The 25,795-nt window shown below is 33.2% G+C and overlaps 2 protein-coding genes across 2 annotated transcripts; both read left to right on the forward strand.

The window, feature by feature from the left end:
- Positions 1-5,918: 5,918 nt before the first annotated feature.
- On the forward strand, positions 5,919-8,646 carry LOC124540782 (23 kDa integral membrane protein-like). The gene has a single exon (XM_047118497.1). It carries the CDS (start codon positions 5,977-5,979, stop codon positions 6,760-6,762), a length of 786 nt encoding a protein of 261 aa, XP_046974453.1. The 5' UTR covers positions 5,919-5,976; the 3' UTR covers positions 6,763-8,646.
- Positions 8,647-9,693: 1,047 nt separating this feature from the next.
- On the forward strand, positions 9,694-13,023 carry LOC124540755 (leukocyte surface antigen CD53-like). Its single transcript, XM_047118461.1, has one exon. It carries the CDS (start codon positions 9,754-9,756, stop codon positions 10,516-10,518), a length of 765 nt encoding a protein of 254 aa, XP_046974417.1. The 5' UTR covers positions 9,694-9,753; the 3' UTR covers positions 10,519-13,023.
- Positions 13,024-25,795: the final 12,772 nt, after the last annotated feature.

Here is a 25,795-nt window from a genome sequence, read left to right on the forward strand (position 1 = left end):
ACTGCGAGCGATCATCCAACTAACACACACAGGAAAACAGTTACAATTATTATCTACACGTAGACTTTGTAGAATAAATCCGTAACAAGTTACTTACTTACCTTACTTAGGTGATACATTATTTGCTAAAATTATAATTAATAACATCTAACAACAAATGTAAAGTATATTGGTTAATTCAGCACAAAAAATCAGCCTGTAAATTTCCCACTGCTGGGCTAAGTTCTCCCTTTGGGGAGGTTTTGGTTGGTGGAATAAACATGTGGCAACATTTCAGTGAAATTTGGCACATGCTGATTTCCTCACGATGTTTACCTTCACGAGATGAATAATAAGCCCAAGTTAAGCACATGAATGTACAGTGATGCTTGCCTGGGTTTGAACCCGCAATCATCGGTTAAGATGAACGCGTTATAACCACATTAGAACGCGTGCATCTTAACCGATGATTTCGGTTACCTTCTCCTCAAAGGGAGAGGAGGGCTTTAGCCCAGGAGTGGGAATTTTCAGGCTGTTGTTGTTGTTGTTATAACCACTGGGCCATCTCGGCGCAAACCGGTTGGTTATTAAATGGTTAGTATTAAACCGTCATTATGAATCAGTTAATTAGTGGAAATCGTATTAAAATTTGTTACGTAGTTTAGATAGTCACAGACTTCAAATGAGCTGACGGTGGGTCTCTGCGATAATGGCTGCCTAACTGTGTTTACCGTTACAGCAGTTAATCATATAACGAGATAACTGCGCAGATGTGTGTGTAGGCGTTTGTGCGCAAACACAGACTGCTCGCCCACTCTCTTTGTCTTACGAACAATTCGAAATAATAAAAGATTTATTTTATTTTTAAATACATCTCTGTATTTATTTATTACGATTATATCTGTTTTGTACACCTCTACCTCTTTCTATATCTGTTTCTCTTACCTACCTTAAGGTTGCCTGGAAGATATGGCTAATTTAGCGATAAGGCCTCCTCTTGTGCATCTTTCTCAATTCGTGTCTAAATTATGTCTATTATAAATGACTCTATATATTTATTTCAATATTTTATTGACCACCATCAAGTAAATAGATAAAAGGCGGACTCAATGCCTGAAGGCATTATCTGCCAGTCAACCTTTAAGTTAAAAAGAAAACCCTGAAGTCGCTAATAGGTATTTGACAATACAAAACAATGCACATACTTCTATATAGTCCACACAATGAATATAAATTATCGATATTGAAAACATATATGTAAATAACTAGTACTAATTATTTTACTTTCTTATAATCAACATAGCTAATCACTTCCTCTCGTATAAGTTATCTATTTATAATTACCTTGATTTAAAATGATGATTATAATTGTTGTTATTATTTTATGTTTATTGACAAATGACGGAAATTAACTTACTTGTTTTGCTTTGTGATACATGTAAGAGCCATCTGATGGTGATTTTTAATGATACTGGTGGAATTATCACTTTCTCCATAAAAATATACATGTATGTACTCACTTTCATGAGAGTCGGTTTAACGATGCACTAGTCTGTATAAGCCACATCTGGTGGCGAGTTACATCAATGGGGATAGCAGGATCATTTTCTCCATAAAAAATACATGTATATACTAATTTTCAGGACACTTGATTGTACGATATAGAAATCAATAGATCGCGACGCTGCTGGTGAGTTACAACAATAGGGATAGCATACAAGCCTTCTCCGTGAAAAAACACATATGCATAACAATTTTCATAATGATCGGTCAAATAGTTTCTGAGTCTATAAATGGCAGATACACAAACACATACTTTTTTGTATATTTAAATAGACTATCATAATCACTTACTTGTACTTATCGTATACCGCTTTTTATAAAGATCGGTTTAGCCGTCTTCAGTTATAGCGGGACATACAGACAGACATATAGACAAAAATTTCAAAAGTGGTACAGCTGATTTCAGTCAATTATTAAACGAATATTTATAATTAAATTGACCAAAAAATTAGGTATATATATATAGATATAGATAGAGTTTCTAGTTCAGTTTCTTACTCTACATTCCAAATTGATGTTTATTTAATGACATTCTGATAAATTACTATTCGAAAGTACTGGTAAGAGGTAACCTATGAAGTATATTTTGATTTTAATTTATTAACATCCTGAAGAAGGAAATAATTTAATTAATATAGATAAATTTGTATCAAAACATATAAAACACGTATTACAAAACTATATGTATTTTAAAACTATTAAGTAATAAAAATAAATAGTATTTCTTTAATGACTTTTAAACAGAGATATTTAAATAGCATGATACGGTCATATCAAATTCACCCCAACTTCCTCCCCTAAAAAAATACCCTACATAATATGGTTTATTGCTCTGAAACAAGGCCAAAGTAATAATAACCAGTGACGTAATAACTAACATATATATTAAAAAAAAAAGAATTGGGATTAAGGCATAGTGACCCAAAGGTTTGAAAACTCCTATTGTCGAATAACATGTTACATATTTATCCACCAACCAGAATCAGATCAGCGTGGTGGAATTTACTCCTAAGCTTCTCTTTATAAGGAGAAATCTTAACTAAGTCTAAGGATATTCACCAGTACATATAATAAAAATGGTCTGTCTGTTTGTAGTATTAAAATAACCCTTTTTTTTACTCAATGCATATGTATACATGGTACATATACTAAATAACATTTTTTACAATATTTATCGGTCTGTCTGTCTGTTCCGGCAAATCTCTGGAACGGCTAGACCGATTTTGACGGGACTTTCACGGGCCGATATCTGATATAATAGGGAGTAAGGTATGCTACAATATATTTTTTTTAATTCAAACGAGTACATAGTCGCAGCCACAGCTAGTTCTGTTATATACTTTTAAAAGTCAATAAAATTGTACTTAAAAGGAGATTTATTGATATATCAATGACGTCACGAAATGACGAACCGTCTAATGATCTTGATTGTATCTGTGTTCTCAGTAAAACTCGTAACATACCGCGAATATTCGTGACTCATATACCAAACAAATATCCACACCAAAGGCCAACCGGTCATTGACGGGTTTAAATAAATCTATACCTTAACACGTCGAATTAAGGTTTAATTTAATATAATAATATTGTAATGTTGTTTGATATTTTAATATGTGTGTTCATATAAATTTATACCTTATTACAAGGTTATAAGATTGTTTATCGAATGCGTTATTTTCGATTTAGTTATGAATGAAACATCGGTCGTACTATGTTTTGTAGTAAACATGATCGTATGGTTGATTTAAAATTCTCTGACCTTGACGAGATAAAGGGTATGAACCTGCTCAAGAAATGTTTTGAGGAAATCTTCCGGTTTCGAATTATTTTATTACATTTTTGAGTCATTCGATTTTTTGTTAATAATCTCTGGGGTTTTTGTATTCAAGTACTTATAAATTATGATTTTGATGCAAATGACATACAGCTACTGTATAGAACGTAGATTCTATAACGAACCAGCAAGAAACACTTAAATAATATAATTCTGTTTAATTAATTAAATATGATGAATTTATATATCTTGTATAAAAATCAATTAATATTTAGTGCAATTTTTTAACATATATATGCGTTTTAAAAAGATAAAGATAAAATAGTTTACCTCTTTTTTGCTCTATTTGTCAAACGATTTTTTTGAAGAGGACGAAAATAATAGCAGAAAAAAGTTGTTTGAAACAATGTTAGTACTCTATATTTTCGTTTCTCCAAATAAATTGTAACGTTAGAAATTCGAAAGTATCTTTGCTTGTCTGTTAAGCTTTAAGGCTAAGCTTCAGAATTGATTTTGGTGAAGTTTCAAGGGTTGACCTGGAATACTTTTGTTTTACTTCAACTCTTGAGGGGATTGTATATGAGATGAAAGCAGAGCCAAGGGTAGAGTCACGGTTTCCAACAGTTTATAACCATGTTTTAAGTCGAATTTTGACCTATACGTGAACACAATATTTTTTGGTACACTAAAAAATGTATGCCTATATTCATGATTTTTTCAAATACATGTATTGAAAAACATATCCCTTTGAATGAAGTTTTTCATTATTTTCATTTAAAATAATATTAATCCATTTTTTTCGTTTACAAGATTTCGTGCTCCATGCTCAGTTATCGTTTATTAGATGCCTTTTTAAAGTAAATGCCCAGAAAATTAAAATGGTATTTGAATATTGCATATTAACATTAAAATGTATTTAATGTTGGAAGTTGTTTTCGACTAACGACACGAATTAAGTTTATTTAGATTTGATTTGAGGTTCTCATCGATGTTATAGAAACTCATATGAATACTATTTTCAGTATTGAATATTTAAATTAAGTTAAAAACCGGATAGCTACTTAATTATTTTGCATTATGTACGACTTACATGATACACGTAATAAATTATGAAATTGATCATTTCATATAATAGGGATTTTCCTGACCGTATGATGCAACGAAAGCAATAATATGTATGTATGTTATATATACAATTTATAGTATGAGCAAGTTCACGTGCAAAACGACTCATCAGCCATTAAATTAACCAGGAAATCTCTTGTGTTACTCTTACAGACATCTTCGATTTTCAAATTTTCCAAGTGTTAGTTTTTTCCTACATGTAATGATCCTTAGTCTTCACTTCTGTGTAATTTATTTATTTATTTATTTATTTGAAACACCATCGGCATATTCACAGAAACACTTATGTAATAAAAGTACACGGACCAGTGCAGTGTGATACGCCACTACAGGCATTTACAGCACTGTAATTACATGTAAAAAATATAAAATGTAGGATATATTATAAAATAGCGAATGTGAACCACCCACCATTAGGTGGCATTTGGCAGTCAGACTAATCATAAAAAAATAGATTAAATCACCAAATATTGATCTTCTACATTTTCACCAAACCCTACATAATATATATACGATATAATATGATTCAACATTATTAAAGTTCTACGTCCTATTTACCTTATTCTATGCGTATTTATTTTCTTAGTAATCACCAATATGAGGTAACTTACAAATATTTTATTATTTGTGAAAAAATATATTGAATTCCATGAAAGTACAACTTCATATTACAAAATATTTATTTCATTTAATAAATGTTTTATATCCACAGTTATATTTACACGACTCGTGTTGGATTTCAATTTTTTGCTTAAGTTAATAAACAATATCATAAACGCATAAACAATACATAACAAATTAAATAAATGGGTATTAAAGCAAAGGCTTAAAGTTATTACATATTATTTTGATTATGTTATACAACAACAACAGTCTGTAAATTTCCCACTGCTGGGCCTAGGCCTCCTCTCCCTTTGAGGAGAATGTTCGGAACGTATTCCACCACGCTGTTCCAATGCGGGTTGGTGGAATACACATGTGGCAGAATTTCTATGAAATGAGACAAGCATGAGATGACTTATAAACACAAATTAAGCACATGAATATTCAGTGGTGCTTGTCTGGGTTTGAACACGCAATCATCGGATAAGATGCACGCGTTCTAACCACTGGGCCATATCGACTCTTATATTATACATAAACACGTAAATATTCTGCTAAAATTGAAACCCACGCAAGAAAACCGCATACGGAAGATTATATTGAGTAATTGTTCCGTCGTTTGCTACTACGCTTGCATCATTCAATTGACAAATTTATAATTAACATTATCATCGTAGTATTAAGATGACTCCCATTCCTGTTTCGCGTCCAAAACGTCCCAAGATCAACAAAAGTTTACGCGAAAATCGACCGTATAAACGATGAAAAATCATCAGAGCAGTGCGTCAATACAAATAACAGAACGCATTAAATAATTTCCATTGATCCTTATGAATCACTAGGAAGCGTTCACGAAGTTTTATAAACAAGATCTATCGTCCCCACACGCCATTCAATTGTGAAACCTCGAACGAGACGCACGCGCTGCTATCATGGCGAGCACCGGTTCTAAAGTTGCCCTTCACATTCTAAACGCAATTAGTTTAATAATCGGACTCGCGATCGCCTCTGCGTCGATATGGTTCTTCTGTCAAGTCAATGAGTTCACTAGATTGAGGAACAGTAACCATTACTTGCTCGACTACACCGTGTACTGGCCTCAGGCCATACCATGGCTGTTTTTCTTCGTGGCGCTGTTCGTGATCGGAGTTTCGGCGTGCGGTTTCGCCGGCGCCCGCAAGAAGAGTCGGGGCCTGTTGACTGTGTATATTACGATGTCGGCGATAGTGATTCTGTGTTTGGTTGCCGCTGCCGTTCTCTCCTTGGTTTTTGCTGACAACAAATCAACGGACGACTTCGTCAAGGATACGGTATGGGATGTGTATTTCCAGGCGAAGATCGACACGGGAGTAGCCGAGTCGTTTGGCGTTATCGAGAGGAAGCTGCACTGCTGCGGCGCTGATAGCCCGAGAGACTACAAGAACTGGAAATCTGAGTTCCCTATGTCGTGCTGTGACGTGTATTACCACGGCTGGTTGGAGCCTTACACCATTGATTGCGAATTCACGAATAAACTGGCCAATGAGAGGCACGGCTGTTCCACTGTCGCCGCTCAGTACGCGAGGATTGCCATCAAGGTTTTGTCTGCTGCGTCTATATTCACCGCGTTTATTAGTATAATGAGTGTGGTGGCTGCTGTTATGTTATCAAGAGCGCTGGAGAAGAGAAATCGCCCACCAGTCCAGCATGAGTCCGAGAGCAAAAAGGTTTTACTGTAGACTAATGACGTAAGTGTTTCTATGTGATTTGATTACGTTGTAAATCAAACATTGTAATGTATTATTTTAAATATTCCAAGATTTGAAAATGTTTAAAGTAATGTTTATATCATTTAAAATATTTTTTTGTCTCAAAAGAAACATATTGAACGCCTCGTTTCGTAACAAAACGCTGTTTTCCCCATGACATACATAACTAAAAATGTTCAAAGCAGCTCTTACAATATTTGTGAAACTTGTTCAGACAAACGATTATTGCATTACGTACATATAACAAGAATGGATGAAATTTCTGTGTTGAAGTTTTTCTTTTCTCGTCTGAGAAAACAAGTAACTTCAATATATGAAGGCGTTAATTCAACGAACAAACATTCAACATACAATATGACGGAGCTAATATCACGCGCTTACGTGAAAAAATATCATAAAGATAGATACATACTATTAAAACGACACGCTTACAATATTAAAGCTAGCGAACGATGCACACATATTATTGCCACTCGCGTTTGTTATGATTGACATTTTAACATTTCAAAAGGTTGATTTGTATATATTTATGTAATCTCAATAATGACTGGTATTACCTAATTTATTATTAATATATTAATAACGCATATTTAATTATTGAATACCAACGATTTAATAGACCATTTTGTACCTCTAGCTATCATAAACCTTTTTGACATTGTCAATGCGAAATATTGCTTAAATTAAATGTTGTTAGTTCGCACGTGACATTGACGAAATAATCTGTGTCTTTTTGGCACAAGAAAAAGCCAAAAAAAATGTTTTTATAACTTTATACGTTGTGGCAATGAGTTTCATCGTTAACTATACATACATACATTATACACTATTATACACTCATTGGGAACAATAATAATTATGTTTTTATTTAACAGTGTGCGTTTTAGAATAATTAATTAATTACATGAGTCATTGGTTGACGTGTCGTTTTAACAGTTTGTTTCTAGCAACCTCTAAGCTTAAACAAACTCAATATGTGGGGTATGATTTTTTAATAATAGTATTACAAAATATTTTATTGTCTTAAAGACTGTTAATTTAGTTCGATTTAAAAAGTAAGATACATTTTTAAATATTAATTCACATGTAAATAATCATAAAACATGCATGTTTAATTAAGAAAATTAGTTTTTTAATTATTTATTTAATAGTTTTTAATTCAATAGACAATAAGTAATCTTAGAAATACAATAGCTTATAATATAATCGATTTATTAGAAAGTAGGTCGTTATGGGTTTAGTTGTCCCTTTCCAACTCATAATATCTTTAAGTCAGAGCGAGACAGATACAGTACCTTGTAACTATGGTAGTTTTATTAATAATACGTGTGGATAAAGACTTTAAGTAAGTCTGCAAATATAATGAATGTCTACAAGAGTCAAATTATTTGTACAGTTATATATTTGAAGTTATTCTATCTATCTATTTTTGTGTAAGTTAATTGTGTATAATAGACAGTTATCTATGTATCTTGTATTGTGGTTGATTGGGAATAATTACGTATTGTAAAAACTTAGGTATATTATTAATAATTAATACAGTTTGAAGTTCAAAATTGCATTTTGCAAAGGTGTTATGCTTTAAGCAATATTATGTATTTTTTTTATGTTTAAAAAAATGGCGCCATTTTTTTATTGTTATTTTTTTTAATACATCTAAGTTTTAAGATTTGTAATTTAATGTATCATATATTTATCAACTGTAGCTACAGATGAAATTGATTTTTAATTACTTTTGTGATAGTTAATTATGTCGATAACTGTTTTAATTAATGTGATTTTAAATACATTCTACGATTAATTTTTATTTTAGAACTTATAGTATTGTGTTTAATATATGTACATGCCAAAGTATTGAGATCTATTATTTTAACATGCTTTTTTTGTAACACTAATATTATATAATAAGTAATTTCGGACTTTTAAAGTTTATTCTATAAAAACACTAATGGATGAATAAGTAACAATAAATCTAGACATCTAGCCCTTTTCAAGGCTTCATTATGACTATTATTTATTGAATAAGTATCTTCATTAGATAGCCTTTTCCCGCCGTAAATTTGAATGTGATGTTTTTTTTTTTTTCCTATAAACAATTAAACCGATATGGTCAGATCGCGTGAGAATACTGAAAGTTACAGGTTAGAATCCAGACAAGTAAGACTTTTTCAATACAGGCTTTGAAGGACTTGACTGTTGACGGATTATAATCTGTCATATGATCATCAAGATTAGCGGAATTAATCTCAAATGGATTCTCTTGTTTTACTACACGTTGGAATTAAACGGTCTCTACGAGTGGAGGCTTTTGTTTCACTATCGTTACTTCGAAATAACATCACACATTCAATACACGTATGTGTAGTATACATTCGCAAAATTAACGTTTTATTTTAAATAAAAGGAAAGCGTCTGTCTCGAAGGCCACGGAAAGTATGCAAAGTACGTGTTGTTTTGCGTAATAGACATCGCGATCGCATCAGCTAAAGTATTGAAAACAAACTATGTCATCGAGAACCGGCTTAGATGTTAGTTAAATCACGTAGAACGTTGATTTTATCGCACGGGACGGATACGACACGACACGACTTACACACGACACGATATATTTGCGGTGTAAAGAGAGGTTTTACGGTTTTCATTCTGTTATTATCGTTTATGTTTCATTTGACACGTTTCATTATATAATAATAAATAAATACAATTACATAAATTAGGTATAACAGTATTTAATGTTACATCTTTAACTAAATTAAGTGGTAATTAAAATTAGCAAACGGAAGCGGTTTGTTAAATATCTTAGTCACACCTCTCTCTCGAGCGGCGCTATCGCATCGTCGAGTGTAAATCAACGTATCTTAACTATTGACTACGCTGCGCATGAGTTTATAAAACCAGTCGCTGTGTTGCAACATTTCTCATACCACTGCCAGCTATCATTCGGGTCGGACGTTTGTAAAGATGGCGAAAGAAGAAATGATCAAGGGTGTTCTGTATGTGTTGAATGTGATATACGCCGTGTTCGGGCTCGTGACAGCCGCGACTGGCATCTGGTTCTTTGTGCAACTGTCAGAATTCGTGGCCTTGAGGAACAGCAACCATTATCTCTTGGACTATAGAGTGTATTGGCCGCAGGTGGCACCATGGTTCTTCATACTTTTGGGACTTTTCGTCATGATGGTGGCCTTCTGTGGATGGTGTGGTGCCAACCGGGAGAGTAGGGGCCTGCTCGGTATCTATGGACTATTCCTCATTCTCATCATCCTCGGACAAGTGATCGCAGCCACATTGATCTTCGTATACGTCGATGGGGAAGACACGGACAGATTTATAAAGGATACGGTGTACGATGGATATTACAACTCGCAGTCCAACCCCGATGTGTTCAAGGCGTTCGGAAGGATCGAAAGGAAGCTGAGGTGCTGCGGCGCGAACGACGCCAGAGATTACAGGAGCTGGAGGAATGACCTGCCATTGACCTGCTGCCAGGACAGCTACTACAGAGCCACGTGCGACTTCACCGACAAGGAGGCCAATGAGAGATTAGGTTGTGCTAAAGTGGCGGCCGTGTACACTAAGATCATCAGTTCATCAGTCGCCGGTGCGTCTCTGCTGATATCTCTGGTCGAGATCACGGGAGTCATCCTCGCCTGGAAGCTCTTCAACACCCTCAGAGAAGTCGAACACTACATCACAGAACGAAAGGAGGGTGAAACGGAATGTTAGTCGAGGTAATGTTATAATTGTAATGATTGTGTATTTGGTTTTACAAAACATAGCTTATTGATTGTATCGGGTATTGTGACCGGGCCGATGACACGCTTGAATGGTTCAGGTGCGAATCTATTGTAGTTTTGAATATGTTACAAGTATATAACATATATTTACACATATACGCTAAATACGATTCATGGAACTTTGTCAAGCAAAGAAGCGTGTTGTATATTAAGTGGATATTTTTTAATTTCCATAATTAAGGATGACGTCATTTGAAAATTCAAGATGGCGGATATAAGCGCCGTGATTATAAATGTTGAGGAAAATATTGCTCATGTTAATTGCATGAATTCCTGATATAACTAGTTTCTAGCATAATTGTTTCTCGAGTTAGAGGCCATGGTCACAATATCTGATACGAGTGTTACCCTTAGCCAAATTTTACCACCGATTGTGTATGGCCTACCGTAAACGCAAGTCTGTTCTTTAATGTCTTTAGTATAACGTCCATAATTCCCTGCATTCCGAGCCGAATTCGACGAGTCGAGTCGAAATCTGGGCGATTTTCTTTTGAAAGTTTTTCTTCCAAGATTTTATTATTTTTTTTTAGAATAAAATTCGTTTCCTTAGTAAGGAAGTGTGAGAATTTTTATTCGTCGCTAGTTTCCGAACTGACTTCTGCTCTTACGTTACCATTTCTGTCATATAAGTGACTCTATTTTATAATATATTATTGTAATTTAACTACGATATAGTTTGTAAATTTTTTCGATGTAAGAAATTTTATATTATCATCGTAATAAATTAAGATTATTAAATACGAAATATCAGTATTTTGTAAGTTTTACTTGTATATTTTAACTTTGATCGCAGCTATGTTTGTAATACAAGCTATAATTACATTATATAACCCAATCTCACGAACAAGAATCGAATCAGTAACATAGCCTCAAACTCTTGCTTTCACCGCTGATCTTATCTCATTGAATCTAATTAGATCTTGAATCTTTTCGCTCTTAATTATGTTTATAATCTCGATAAGGGCCACACCTAGTTCAAAGTTCATTCGACGCCTTATTTAATCATTAATTTCCTCCTTAAGTCATGAATCACTTGTTTTGACTCATAACTCGGTATATGACCTCGATGCCCCACGACAGCTTGTAACAAATGCTTAGTTATGCAAGTTAGCAGAGTACATCAGTGACCTTCTAATGTATGGTTTTAGTGTTAAGCCTTATAGCGACCTTATTAGAATATTTATTTATTTATATTTTATTGCACAACATGTGAAGCAAATACTATTATGAGAAACAAAAAACGTACATACATATCTATCATACAAACAATATACATATATTATATTACGTAAGATAATTTATTATATACATATAAATTTCAAATATATATATAACGTAGTTTATTTATTTGTAGTTCAGTTTAAGAGTAGTTGTTGTTGATGTTAATTTTATTTTGGAGTATATAACGGTTGTATATTTTAATATTATGTCGCAAGAGCGATTAGGTGCAAATATCATTGTATGCTGCGTGCTTGGATTTTCGTCTTGTAGTGGGGTATGAGAAAAATTTGACCTCGTCTCGCTTAGCGAGTTGCCTCTAATTTGGTACTTGAGAGATGTTAGCTAAGCTTATGATTTGACTTTGTTTAATTTCCAATGGAACTTATACTACTTACAATATAATTTTTTTTTTTGGTTTTTAAATTTCATAATTCGAAATTCGAATCACAATAAAAAAGTATGTACATCATTATTTTAAATTTTATTTTTTTAATGAATTATTTATTCCAATTTTTAAATGTAACATTTATTTTCGAAAGTGTTACATGTATTTGGAATATTTTTAATATAATTAGTATGTACGTACGAACCTCTTTACTTAGTATGTATGGGCTTGTTTGTTTACGTTTCGACATAGTATTGTGTAAGGTCTTTTTAAGGTCCATCGAAGCTATAGATGGCTTACGACACATGTTTCGTAACTATGGAAAAAAAGTAGGTCGTGACCAACACAGGTGTGCTTATTATATATTATTTGCGAAATCGTTTGAATCTAATATTAATGGTGCCATCTTATTGAAAACTCGTATTGCGACACAATTTTTATATTTAAAGAAATTGCTATTAAAATATATAAGTAATTACATTGCCAATCAGTCCGTCTAAATTTATATCATTATGTATATATAATCTGCTTCCGTCCTTTATACGTCACATAGTAAATACAATATTTTTTTTATATGTAACTGTTTATTCACATGCCAAAGAAATGTGTACAAATGTTCGCATACATTTTAAATCAAAATATATGAAATGGAAATAAATGAATAAGTTCATTGCATGAAATAAATAAATGTAACAGTTAAGATATCGAACCACTGAATTATATTAAGTTATAAGATATTTTTATACAGTAATATATTTAAATTAAGTCGGAACTAGTCTTAAGACATTCATATAAATATTATAACTGAAATATATGTTTGAATCTCTATGGTATTTTTTATTTTCTGAATATATTCGTTTATGAGTTTTGAAACTCGATTTAAGCGCTACCTCATCAATTTAAAACATCCATGAACCACTTAAGCGCTCATAAAAATCATATAAAATTAATTATTATAATATTAAAGTACAATATAACGTTAATAAAACAATGTCATAAGTACAGAATAAATAATACTAAAATTGTTTTTTTATGTATAATAAATAAATATTTTAATAAAAAGAAAAACCGACTTCAAACAAAACACTATTTTAAAACAAATGAATATGCACGAAAAAGTAATAAAAATAATTGCGTATTCAACATATTTTTTAGAGTCTTCCTAAGTTAAATGAAATGAAAAATATTAGACTACTTAAAAGTCAATTAACGATTATATCATGTAGTTATAATTATTGGTATATTTGGAGCCGGTGTCAGCCACGGTGCCCTTGCCCCAACAATCAAAAGAAAGAAGCGATACGAGCCCCTTGATTGATCCAGTATATTATTGTGTAAAAGGTAATTTGTAAAAAACATATTTGTTAAAGTATTCTCGTATTGTTTTTTGATAGATATACTGTAGGGTTTTATTGGCTGACACCGACTCCAAATATAACAATAATTATAACTACATGATATAATCGTTAATCGACTTTTAAGTAGTCTAATATTTTTCATTTCATTTAACTTAGGAAGACTCTAAAAAATATGTTGAATACGCAATTATTTTTATTACTTTTTTGTGCATATTCATTTGTTTTAAAATAGTGTTTTGTTTGAAGTCGGTTTTTCTTTTTGTTAAAATATTTTTTTTTTTTTTGATTTTAAGTGAAGCTGATGTTGACTAACTATTTTTTTTAATATGGATAGATTAAGCTTTCCGTTTATATGAGTCAGAAACTACTTCGAGGACAATTTCAAAGGAAACTTGCGAATAAAGCAAAAATAGACTTTCGAAAATGCGGATTTAATACGTCACGCGGCGTAAACTACAAGGATCCCTCGAAAGAGCTGTAATCGAACTCAGCAAAAAAACTTTGAAAAAGACCAACTATATTTCGGACATCATATGACATCACATCACATACACAAAATTTGATTAAAGATAGTAAGAAATTCTGCCCCATATCGCACCCTAACTGCGAGCCGTATAGGAGTTCCATCACTACACAGTATAAAACAAAGTCGCTTTTTCTATCCCTTTATCTTTAAATCTACGCAACGGATTTTGATGCGGTATTTTTTAAAAGATAGTGTGATTCAAGGGGAAGGTTTGTGTATATAATACATGAACAATATAGTAAAGAAACACTGATAATTTTAGAAGTTTGCGATGTGATGTCGTAAATAAACAAATTCTGTAGTATATTTAGTATCAGTATTGCACCCGTGCGAAGCCGGGGTGGGTAGCTAGTTGATTATAATATTCGACTATGATAATTACATAAACATAACCACATTACGGAAGATGACTCAAATATCCAAATAACCTATAAATAAAAGATTCGACTGAGTATCGCTAACGTGCTCCTCAGAATTGTTCCGTTCCCTTCCGTTCCGTTACTTTGTCATGGATCCTGTGCTCAGAACCTTACCAAACTTTCACCAAATTACCCTTGAAGTATATATTTTATAATAAAAAAAGAATTATCAGAATTGGTTAACGTGATTTTCAGTTATTCACCTATTTGTCGCGCATATACATAATGCAAATTTAAGACTTATGTCGTTTTCACATGGATACCATCATCGGAAAAAAAATAAAAAAAATGGGACCCCACGGGAAGCACTACCTTTCAAACAAAAAAAAATTATCAAAATCGGTCCACCCAGTGAAAAGTTATGAGGTAACAAACATAAAAAAAAAAAAAATACAGACGAATTGATAACCTCCTCCTTTTGGAAGTCGGTTGAAAATATTACTTGTTAATTATTCATTTGGAAAAATAAATTAATTTTAAAAATTATATAAACATTTTTGTTTAAAATAACCTTATAGTATTAAAGGATATAAAATAATCTTCAAACCCCTTTGAAGTTGCAGAGAAGTTCTTTTCGAAATTTCGTTTAGGTGAGCGCACTGATAAACAGAACAGACTGTAAGTGGTCACCACTGACCATTAACTCTGGTGCGGTAAGAAATATTAATCATTCCTCAAATCAGCAACGTGCCACCAACTTTGGTAAGTCAGATGTTATGTCCCTTGTGCCTGTAGTTATAGTAGCTCACTCTTCAAAACGGAACACAACAATACAGAGTACTGATGACTCGAGGTAGAATATATACATTATTTGAAACTTGAATGTATTTTTATATAAAATTAAATGTTTAAAGAAAAAAAATTCATAATCGTTTTCACATTTTTCAAGAATTTTCCATAATCAGTATTACTTAGAAAGTTATTTAAACTACATGTCGATAAACAAAACGGCAACAAAACGCAAAGATAAGACGAATATATCACGGAACCAAAAACTTTAACTAGAAAAGGCAACCGAAAATCTTTATTTTTCCACAAAATGGCGCATAAAAAGAGAACCAGAGCTACTTTACTACACAAACGGGACTAAATAAACATATAAAAAGTAGTAAAATAGTGAAAAAACCAGGAGAAACGGTTTACGTAGGAGGTCACTACGGAATCTTAAATGGTTACAAGGATCTACTTACACTGGATATAACCGTGAATATTTGATTTTACATGCTAGATATTTACGAAAGATATATAAGGGTTGAAGGTTTATTTTTAAACATTTATTTACACACAAGACTAACATAGTTAAAGATATTTTGATCGACTTCTATCAACATTTTACACTACTAAATTATAGCAAAAACAGTTCCCTAGAAACTGCTTAGAATACTCTTATTAAGTTTATTATATATACTAATATAGTAATACCCATATACACCAATCGGAAAGTAACTCTGTATGTTTGTTTCTCTTTACCGGCCGCACCACTGAACCGAATTCTATGAAATTTGTTACATAGCTAGCTTGAACTCAAACTAATATTTAAAACGCGAGCGATACCTTGGGGACATATAAATGGTATGAAATATGTTCGGTATGTATATAAAAATATATGATAAGACAATTAAGTTCATTGTAAGTGTTATTAGTATACAAAGAAGTATGAGTCATATCTGGTCAATGCGTTACCGGTCGTAATACTTACATAATAGGTAGCTATTACTATTTATTTATTGTGTCTGTAATGATGGTAATTCACTGTTTAATTAAATTAAACATAGCTATAGGAAGGTAATATTTAATAGGTCTTAAGAATTATTAGATTCGGGGATAGAAATCGTACGCGTGTAATGATACTTATACTATATATACTAGTATACTTGGTGGCAGGGCTTTTTGCAAGCCCGCCTGGGTAGGTACCACCCGCTCATCAGTTATTTTACCGCCAAATAACAGTACTTCGATTGATGCGTTCCGGTTTGAAGGGTGAGTGAGCCAGTGTAACTACAGGCACAAGGGACCAAACACCTTAATTCCTAAGGTTGGTGGCACATTGACGAGAAATATTAACTATTTCTTACAGCGTCATTTTCTATGGCAGATAGTGACCATTTACCATCAGGTGTCCCATATGCTCGTCCGCCAACCTATTCCATAAAAAAAATGGTGGCTTCCAATATTATTTTCTTGTTGTATCGCAATTCCTCAGAATAAATATAACTGGTATATATTAAATGGTAAAAACATATGATTTACGATTGTTATGTCAATAGGATCTTACGATGCAATAAACCTCTGCTGTAGTTGTAATTGACACTTATTACCACTAGGATTTCTTATATGCCCTTCTACCATTTTGCTGTTGTACTGGCCTTCACAGGCGTCACCAGGCGTGGAGGCAAGTATTAGACTTAGCTCTTATATTAGAGCCACCTCGGGTCCAAGTGGTCTTCGTCCTGTTTTCTATGAGATCACATCTGGACTGAGAACGTAGTCGATGGGGGAGTAGACGTTAGCTGTCAATGTCGGATCCTATATATAAGAATAATCAAGAAGCAAAACAAAGAATCTGCCTCTTCCTAAAACATTGTTTTGAGAAATGGGTTGAATCCAGATGACTCTACTAAGCGTGTTACTTATTTTGTCCCAAATCGCACTGCACCATTGTTAAAAGTTTTATGTATGTTACTAGTTATTTATGTTAGTAATATGTACCAACAAAAACCGTCACCTCTTTTTTTTATATGGAATATTATAGAGACACTTTTATTCAAATAATTACAAAATCAAAATATTCTTTATTCGAGTAGTATATATGTACAGTATAAAAGTACATTTGAAATGTCATATACGTAACGTAACACACTTTTCTCTTTCGTACTATGTTGCTACTACATACCTATTTGTGCCTGACAGGGTACATATTGATCTCATTATTACAAGCTTACCTCTTAAGTACTAATTGTGGAATGCAATTAATGATTAACTATTGAGAAACTATTATTAATTTTCATTTAATTAATACAATAATATGAATATTAAATAATTAGTTGCCTGACCTATTTAAGGCACACTCTTTAAAACAATCTCATGTAAGAGGTCATATAACTATAAAAACGTTATAATTATGTTAAGTGTATTATAAAATTGAATATTTGTAAACAATGTGTGGTTATTGTTGAAATATTGAATGAATTATTGTATGTTATTAATTACGAGGTGAATATACTACCATAAATTAGAAGTAATCGATTAATAAACTATTTATTTTGTTTCTACAAATGAGAAAGTAACTCTGTCTGTCTGTCTGTCTATCTGTCGCTCTTTCACGACCAAATCGCTCAACCAGGTATGAAGCAAACTAGAACTCTAAGAAAGGATATAGGCTACTTTTTTTGCCTCTCACACGACAACCAATAACCTCAAAAGCGAGCGAAGCCGCGGGCGACTTCTAGTCTAAAATATTTTATTTTTTAAATAAAGTACATTAAAAGAATCAGAAAAAAAATAATAACTTTAAATACGTTTGTGTAAAGCTCTTCCACTGCGCTTAGTTCCATGTTGTGACCTACATCGTTGGACTTATGTCGTTTGTAAACGCTGATAAATAAACAAAATATTACGTATTGTACTTAGCACGTGTCTTACGACAGGCGAACCTTCGTTACGACTTGCGAGTTATGTCTAATTTTAAATAACAATATGTTAAGGGTAAAGAAGTATTGGTACTGTGTCTGAAAACTTATAATGCGGCTTCAAGTACATATAAAGTAATTAAGTAAATTAACAGCCTGTAAATTTCCCAGTGCTGGGCTAAGGCCTCCTCTCCCACTCCACACACAAGGAGAGGGTTTGGAACATATTCCACCACGCTGTTCCAATGCGGTTTGGTGGAATGCACATGTGGCAGAATGTCATGGAAATTAGACACATGCAGGTTTCCTCAAGATATTTTCCTTCACCGCCGAGCACGAGATGAATTATAAACACAATTAAACACATATATATACAGTGGTGCTTGCCTGGGTTTGAATCCGAAGTCATCGGTTCAGAAGCACGAGTTCTTACCACTGGGCCATCTGAAGCTTCAGGTATATCAGAATTAAATATTAAGAATTCCTTACATTGTCAATGCGGTATCTTTAACATATATGTACCTTTTGGTAGACCGTCAGAATATGTACCACTCATCAGATATTCTACCGCTAAACTGCAGTACTCTAGAAACGAGTGAACCAGTGTCTCTATAGACCCAAGGGACATAAGCTATTAGTTCCCAAAGTTGGTGGCGCATTGCCGATGTGAGGATTGTTTAATCTTTCTATCGCATCATTGTCTAGAGGTGGTGGTGACCACTTGCCAGTCAGCCTGGCAATATCATAAAATAGTAATCATTATTACATAGTATAAAACAAAGTCGCTCACCGCTGTATGTCCCTATGTTTGCTTAGATCTTTAAAATTACGCAACAGATTTTTCTGCGATTTTTTAAATAGATAGAGTGATTTAAGAGGAAGGCTTTTGTATATAATACATATATGTACATTATAGTAGATAAACACTGATAACTTTAGAAGTTTCTAATATTTTTTATGGTATAGGTTTGCGGACGAGCATATGGCCTACCTGATGGTAAGTGGTCACCATCACACATAGACAATGAAGCTGTAATAAATATTAACTATTCCTTACATCGTCAATGTGCTACGAACCTTGGGAACTAAGATGTTATATCTCTTGTGCCTGTAGTTACACTGGCTCACTCACCCTTTAAACAGGAACACAATAATACTGAGTACTGTTATTTGGCGGTAGAATAACTGATGAGTGGATGGTACCTACCCACGGACTTGCACAAAGCCCTACCACCAAGAGATGTGATGTCATAAATAAACAAATTCTGTAATATTATAGATTTAGTATCAGCATTACACATAAAATATTAATTAAAATGTTGCCAAGATTAAATCAAATACTTCTAAATATTTAATCGGTTTGTTATATTCAAATGGTATTATAATCTAGTTTGGAAAATTCCAATTACATCGGTCCAACTTTAGGAACTATGTGTAATTAAATTACAGAGGTTCTTTAATTATCTGCGGATCGGGTAATAGTTTCAATAGTAATTATTTTGAAGCCGTTGAAATGTGTGTTTTATTTTGAAAATGGTATATTGAAATGTTAAAATATAAGTATTATATATTCATTGTTTGTATTTTGTTAGTGCTGTATACAATTTTATTTGCTTTTTATGACAACTTATGTACGAATAAGACGTTGAAGATATTAAAATAATGACTGTCGTTTCTCACATTGTTTTTACTAATTTTATGTATATGTACGCAAAAATATAGACGGTTTTTTCGGTGAATTGTGACATAAATATTACTAGTTGTAGCCCGCGGCTTCGCTCCATTTGTTGGGGTTGGTTGTCATGTTTTAGGCAAAAAAATGAAGTTTGCTTCATACCAAATTTCAACAAATTTGGTTTATTGGTTTGATAATGAAAGAGTGACAGACAGATAGAGTAACTTTCACATTAATAATATTAAGTATAGATTCATACTAGGAACAAGCATAAACTTCTTATTTCAAGTACCTGATTACATAGCGTTATTAACTCATAAGAGTTATATATATGTATATATAGTATATATAGTATAGGTATAGGTAGTATAGTATAGGTACGTTTTTACAAAAATATTCCAGAAAACTTTTAAAGCAACAATAGTAAAATTTAAAGTAATCATTAAAGAGCGTTTGTGTGCTAAAGGATATTACATCACTAATGACTTCTTAGTTGATTGCACGGCTTGGGAATGTTATGATTATGTCCAGGCTGTTTCAAATGTCGAAATTATATTTATTGTTATGAAGAAAAAAACCATTGAATGGATACAGAGGTAGGGGACGATCAAAGAAACGATGGATGGATTGTGTGAAAGACGTCTTGTGAAGGGACGTCCGACAGAGAAGTATGGAAGGAGAAGACATGCTGCGCCAACCCAAAGTAAAATTAGGATGACGAAGAAAAATTCAATGAGCTTATTTCCGTAACGATAGCAGATCTGTATCGCTTCTATATTAAATAAAGAATTTTAAGGTTGACTTTTACAGATACACGAATGATATGCGGCTTAAATTTTGAACACAATTTCCAAATGATAATCTACCTGGCCCACTTTTGCCAACAGATTACACAATTGGTAAGAGAATATAGTGCAGAAATCTGTGCGCAAATGAGTTAGCTCTCATATCCTAACTTATCATTAAATAAAACAGTATCCAACCGGACCATAGAAGGTTCAGACGCAAGAACAACGCGGCTTCACGCGCTCATCCAATTACTTCTTTCGAATTCCTTGACAGATAATTTAAATAAGTTTATAAGACTCAGGAGCTGATTTGAAGCTTCACCAGTTCGAGACGAGTCAATTAAAAAAATATATGACCCAACCTTTGTACTTACAGCATCGTTACACAGACGTAGCGCCGCGTGCTAATTGAGGTGTAAAGGAAGAACTTAATTACGTTGCTAATTATATTTATTAAGGTCTTGTGAACTGTAAATAATTTCAAAGGGGCTCTTAGTTACTGGTCCTTGATAACGAATTGGTTGCGTGATACAATTCGCGCTTCTTTTGAGTTATTTTTTAATTAAAAGTTTCATGAAAATATTTTTTTAGCGATGGTTATAACTGGTTTTGCTGAACACGTATTAAAATATATGGAACCCAATACACTATGATAGGTTAACTTAAACAGCATGTATTAAATACCTGAACAAATAAAAATCAAAAAATAGTTTTTTAAAGTACATATATGTCTATAATAAGTAATATGGAGCTGAGATGGCCCAGTGGTTAGAACGCGTGCATCTTAACCAATGATTGAGAGTTCAAACCCAGGCAAGCACCACTATATACATGTGCTTATTTTGTGTTTATAATTCATCTCGTGCTCGGCGGTGAAGGAAAAAATCGTGAAACCTGCATGCAAAAAAAGAACAAAATATCCGTGTATTATATCAAATTACTTTTTTTTGTTCCGTTTGCTGTCGAAACTCTTGGCCCTTGGAGTAGTGGAGCTTCATCAAAAGTATAACACCTCGCCTCATTGCCTCCACTGGTGACAGGAGGGCTGGTTCGTTTATTGGCCCAGAGGATCGGAATTGCGATTTAACGGGGAAATGCGGCTAGCATTCTTGCCACCATTCCACGCAGTCAAGATTTATACAGTATCTAGTTTTAGTTCATATTTGTATATATTTAAGCATTTAATGTTATTAATTCTTATGTCAGTAAATTATTATACTCTAATTATTGTTTAATTTCTTTTGAAGAGAAAAGACACTTACAATATTGTTATACAGGTCCACGTGGTACCCATATTAGATGGTACAAGTCAATATCCAAAGGAATTTTATATAAATATATATAAAATAAAATAAAATAACATTTTGTTATTGGCTTTTTATAAGCCTTTTGTTTAAGTGTTGATCCTCTAACATTTTTTATTCACGTTTTTTTTTACAGTAAGCAGTTTACGGCTCAAAATGGCGGATGCTTTAATATAATTATGGGAATATTGGCTTGAGCCGATAATATTATTTTCTTCGCGATTAATCTAAATATGATTAATAAATTTATTTTATCATAAAATTAACTATTTAAGAAAAAATGGGTTAATTATTAATACTGTAGTGGGAAATGCCCATCTGGGTGGGTACTTTGTGGTACCATCACGTATTATGACAAGGTCAAACTCAAATTCATTACTGAACAGAGCACTTTCCGAACGGTGGTAGCTTCACTTAATTGTAAAATGACGATTCAAAAGTGCTTGTAAAAGCGTACTTGAATGAAGTTTATTTTGATTTTGATTAGATTTTGATTACACTTGCTTATTGAGGCTCAAATTAAACACTACCGACTTCATTAATTTGGCAACAGAAGCATTTTGGACGCTTTATGGGATGCTGTTGTAGAAGCATACATTGCCTTGCAAAAGAGTTACTGACTCTATGCAGTCGAGTAACAGGAGTAACAAGATTGTGTTTGTTCCTTGTGCCAATTTTATGAGAACAACATTTTCTCATAAAATCATTTATATACCGTACATACAAAACATTACAGGATATACAGAATTATCGCTAAGAACTCACAGGCTAGATACAGCAGTGTTGAGTCCGTTGTTTGTTGAGTCAAGAAACGTACTTGTATAGAAATTTAACTGTAAAGGCCGAACTTTTTATTGCGTTCAGTTAAGAATACGATTTTTTAGTATGAACTTATGATTCTTTTTATGCGATATTAGTTTTAGACGGATTGCTAAGGTCGTTTGAGTAAGAGAGCCTTGACAGACAACAAAGAGGTCAGTTATGGTCACCACTTTTTTTCATGTGACGTCAGAAATAAATGAAGATATAGCAAAGAGAACTAAATATTCGTGTATTATATCTAATTACTTTTTTTGTTCCATTTGCTGTCGAAACTCTTGGCCCTTGGAGTAGTGGTGCAAAAAGCTTCATCAAAAGTATAACACCCCGCCTCGTTGCCTCCACTGGTGACAGGAGGGCTGGTTCGTTTTTTGCCCAGAGGATCCGAATTGCGCTTCTACAGGGAAATGCTGCTAGCATTCTTGCCACCATTCCCCGCGGTCAAGATGTATACAGTAACTAGGTTTAGTTCATATTTGTATATATTTAAGTATTTAATGTTATTAATTCTTATATATAAATGATAAAATATGTATAGTAAATGGTCCATAAGTGATTTTTTATTTTATACATGTTTGTGTATGTAACTGATAGTTAAAGGAGTAATTACTACAATTACTTTTTAAGGAGCTTACTTGGTGTTGATTTGACGAAATTCAGTATGAAGCAAACTTGAGCTCCAAGAAAGGACATAGGCTACTTTTCTTGCCTGAAATATGACAACCAATACCTGAAAACGCGAGAGAAGACGCGGGGACTCCTAGTGGTTAATTTTCATAGTATCAATAACAATGGTAGTAAATACTTATCATCAGGTTATTACTTGTAGATTACCGTTTGCCTGTCCGATAAATCTTCTGCCAAAAATATAATATGTCATCAACGATGACATCTATGTCATAGCGATACGAAGAGTTGTGTCAAATAGTAGTATAGGTAAAGCACAGGAATAACATTGCATTGTGCACTGTCACTTATATTAATTCATCAAACTAATGGCAAAAAGAAATGGTTTATAAATGAAATAATTTCCTACTATTTTTCCTTTCGACGTTTCGATATATAAACGACGAATAATTACAAACCATTATAGGTCTAATAGCTTTCAATTAAGGGCGTTAATCGTGTGCGAGGGCCGCACATCTGGTGTCATCGAGTAAATCGCTTTTGTAAGTGGTAGCAAGGTCTGTTGTTTGTATATATGAATATCGAATAAACAGGAATGTAGTCTGTTTGTTGATAGTTTCTATTTCAATATAGAGAATTTCGCTTTTTCATTCTTCTATACTATATTTGGTGGTAGGTCTTTGTGCAAGCCCGCCTGGGTAGGTACCACCCACTCATCAGATATACTACCGCTAAACAACAGTACGCAGTATTGTTGTGTTCCGGTGTGAAGGGTGAGTGAGCCAGTGTAACTACAGGTACAAGGGACATCTTAGTTCCCAAGGTTGGTGGTGCATTGACGATGTTAGGAATAGTTAATATTTCTTCCCGCGTCATTGTCTATGGGTGATGGTGACCATTTGCCATCAGGTGGCCCATACGATCGTCAGCCAACCTATCCCATGAAAAAAAGGCAATACAAAGAAATAGGAACTCCTTTGTATATTCTATTCATAATACTATAACAATATCTATGCTATAATTTAAATTTTTAGCTGAATTATGTATTATATCAATAAGTTCTGACAATTAGATTTATCTATGTAATATTAAGAAACATATACATATGGTCCCGTTGATGGAATACGGAAATATAAAAATAAAGAAAACGGGTTTAGATCCAGGAGATTCAATCAAATGGCATTATATTTGGGATCAGTTTTTTCTTTCTCAATTAATTACCGGAGCCTCAATGGTCTGGTATATAAACCTCTTGGCATGATCTTTTCCGACTGCACTTCAATTGATAGGGAAGTATAAATATTATTAATACTCCGAAAACAGATAAGAAACATATCGAGTATAAGCCAAAATACAGTTCCAATGCTGATGGGCATTTGCCCATATATATCATATGCTGCTGCTATCTAGAAGAGGTTGTGGTTATTGAATTATGGAGTCACATGGGCCCATGAGCTAGAGCCTATGGTACATTCAGCGTTGTTATGTTTCGTTTTGTAGGGCGAGTGAGCCAGTGTAACTACAGGCACAACAGATATGATATCTTAGTTCCCAAGTTTAGCAACGTGTTGTTAATGTAAAGAATGGTAAATATTTCTTTCAGCGCTTGTTTTGGTGCGGTGATAACCAATTACCTTTTGAAGCCCAGTTGACCGTCCTACATAAAAAAAATAATGTTGAAACTTTATGTGTCGTACATATATACATACACGTGTATTTATGTAACAAATATCGAAGGAGCATGGAACAAGTTCCAAGGCGTATCATCAAAAGTAGAGCAGTGATATATACACATACATATTACATACGTATGACTTAGGAAATGTTGGCCTTGAAAATGTTATTTTTAATGTAAAAGTGTTCTAACGGACTTTAGGGTCAGAAAAACCGGCGGCAAAATATTACAAACTGACGACCTCCGTGGTCGAGTGGTGTGTACACCGGTTTTCACGGGTACGCCACTCCGAGGTCCCGGGTTCGATTCCCGGCCGAGTCGATGTAGATTACCATTAGTTCTCTATGTTGTCTTGGGTCTGGGTGTTTGTGGTACCGTCGTTACTTCTGATTTTCCATAACACAAGTGCTTTAGCTACTTACATTGGGATCAGAGTAATGTATGTGATGTTGTCTCATATTTATATTAAAAATGCTTTAATCAAATATACTACTATATTTGAAAAAACTATTACAAGTAAGATAAAGAATAACCGTCGACAAAGCGGATGATTTCTAATTACTTGGCATATTTTAACACATTAGTAATGAAAGATTAACCTCAACATTATGTACTTAAATATACGTAAATGAGGTTAAGAGATGTTTTTTCGATAATTTTCCAGACAATCATCTTTGTAAGTGATTGTTTAACAAAAGTTCCCACGATTATTCTCAGTGTATGATTTTACACAATTATTATAGGCTGTTCATTGGTCGGTACGCTGGCCCGTGTTGCAAA

Source organism: Vanessa cardui, chromosome 26 (genome assembly GCF_905220365.1).
Source record: "Vanessa cardui chromosome 26, ilVanCard2.1, whole genome shotgun sequence".
In the NCBI taxonomy this organism is placed as follows: Eukaryota; Metazoa; Arthropoda; class Insecta; order Lepidoptera; family Nymphalidae; genus Vanessa; species Vanessa cardui.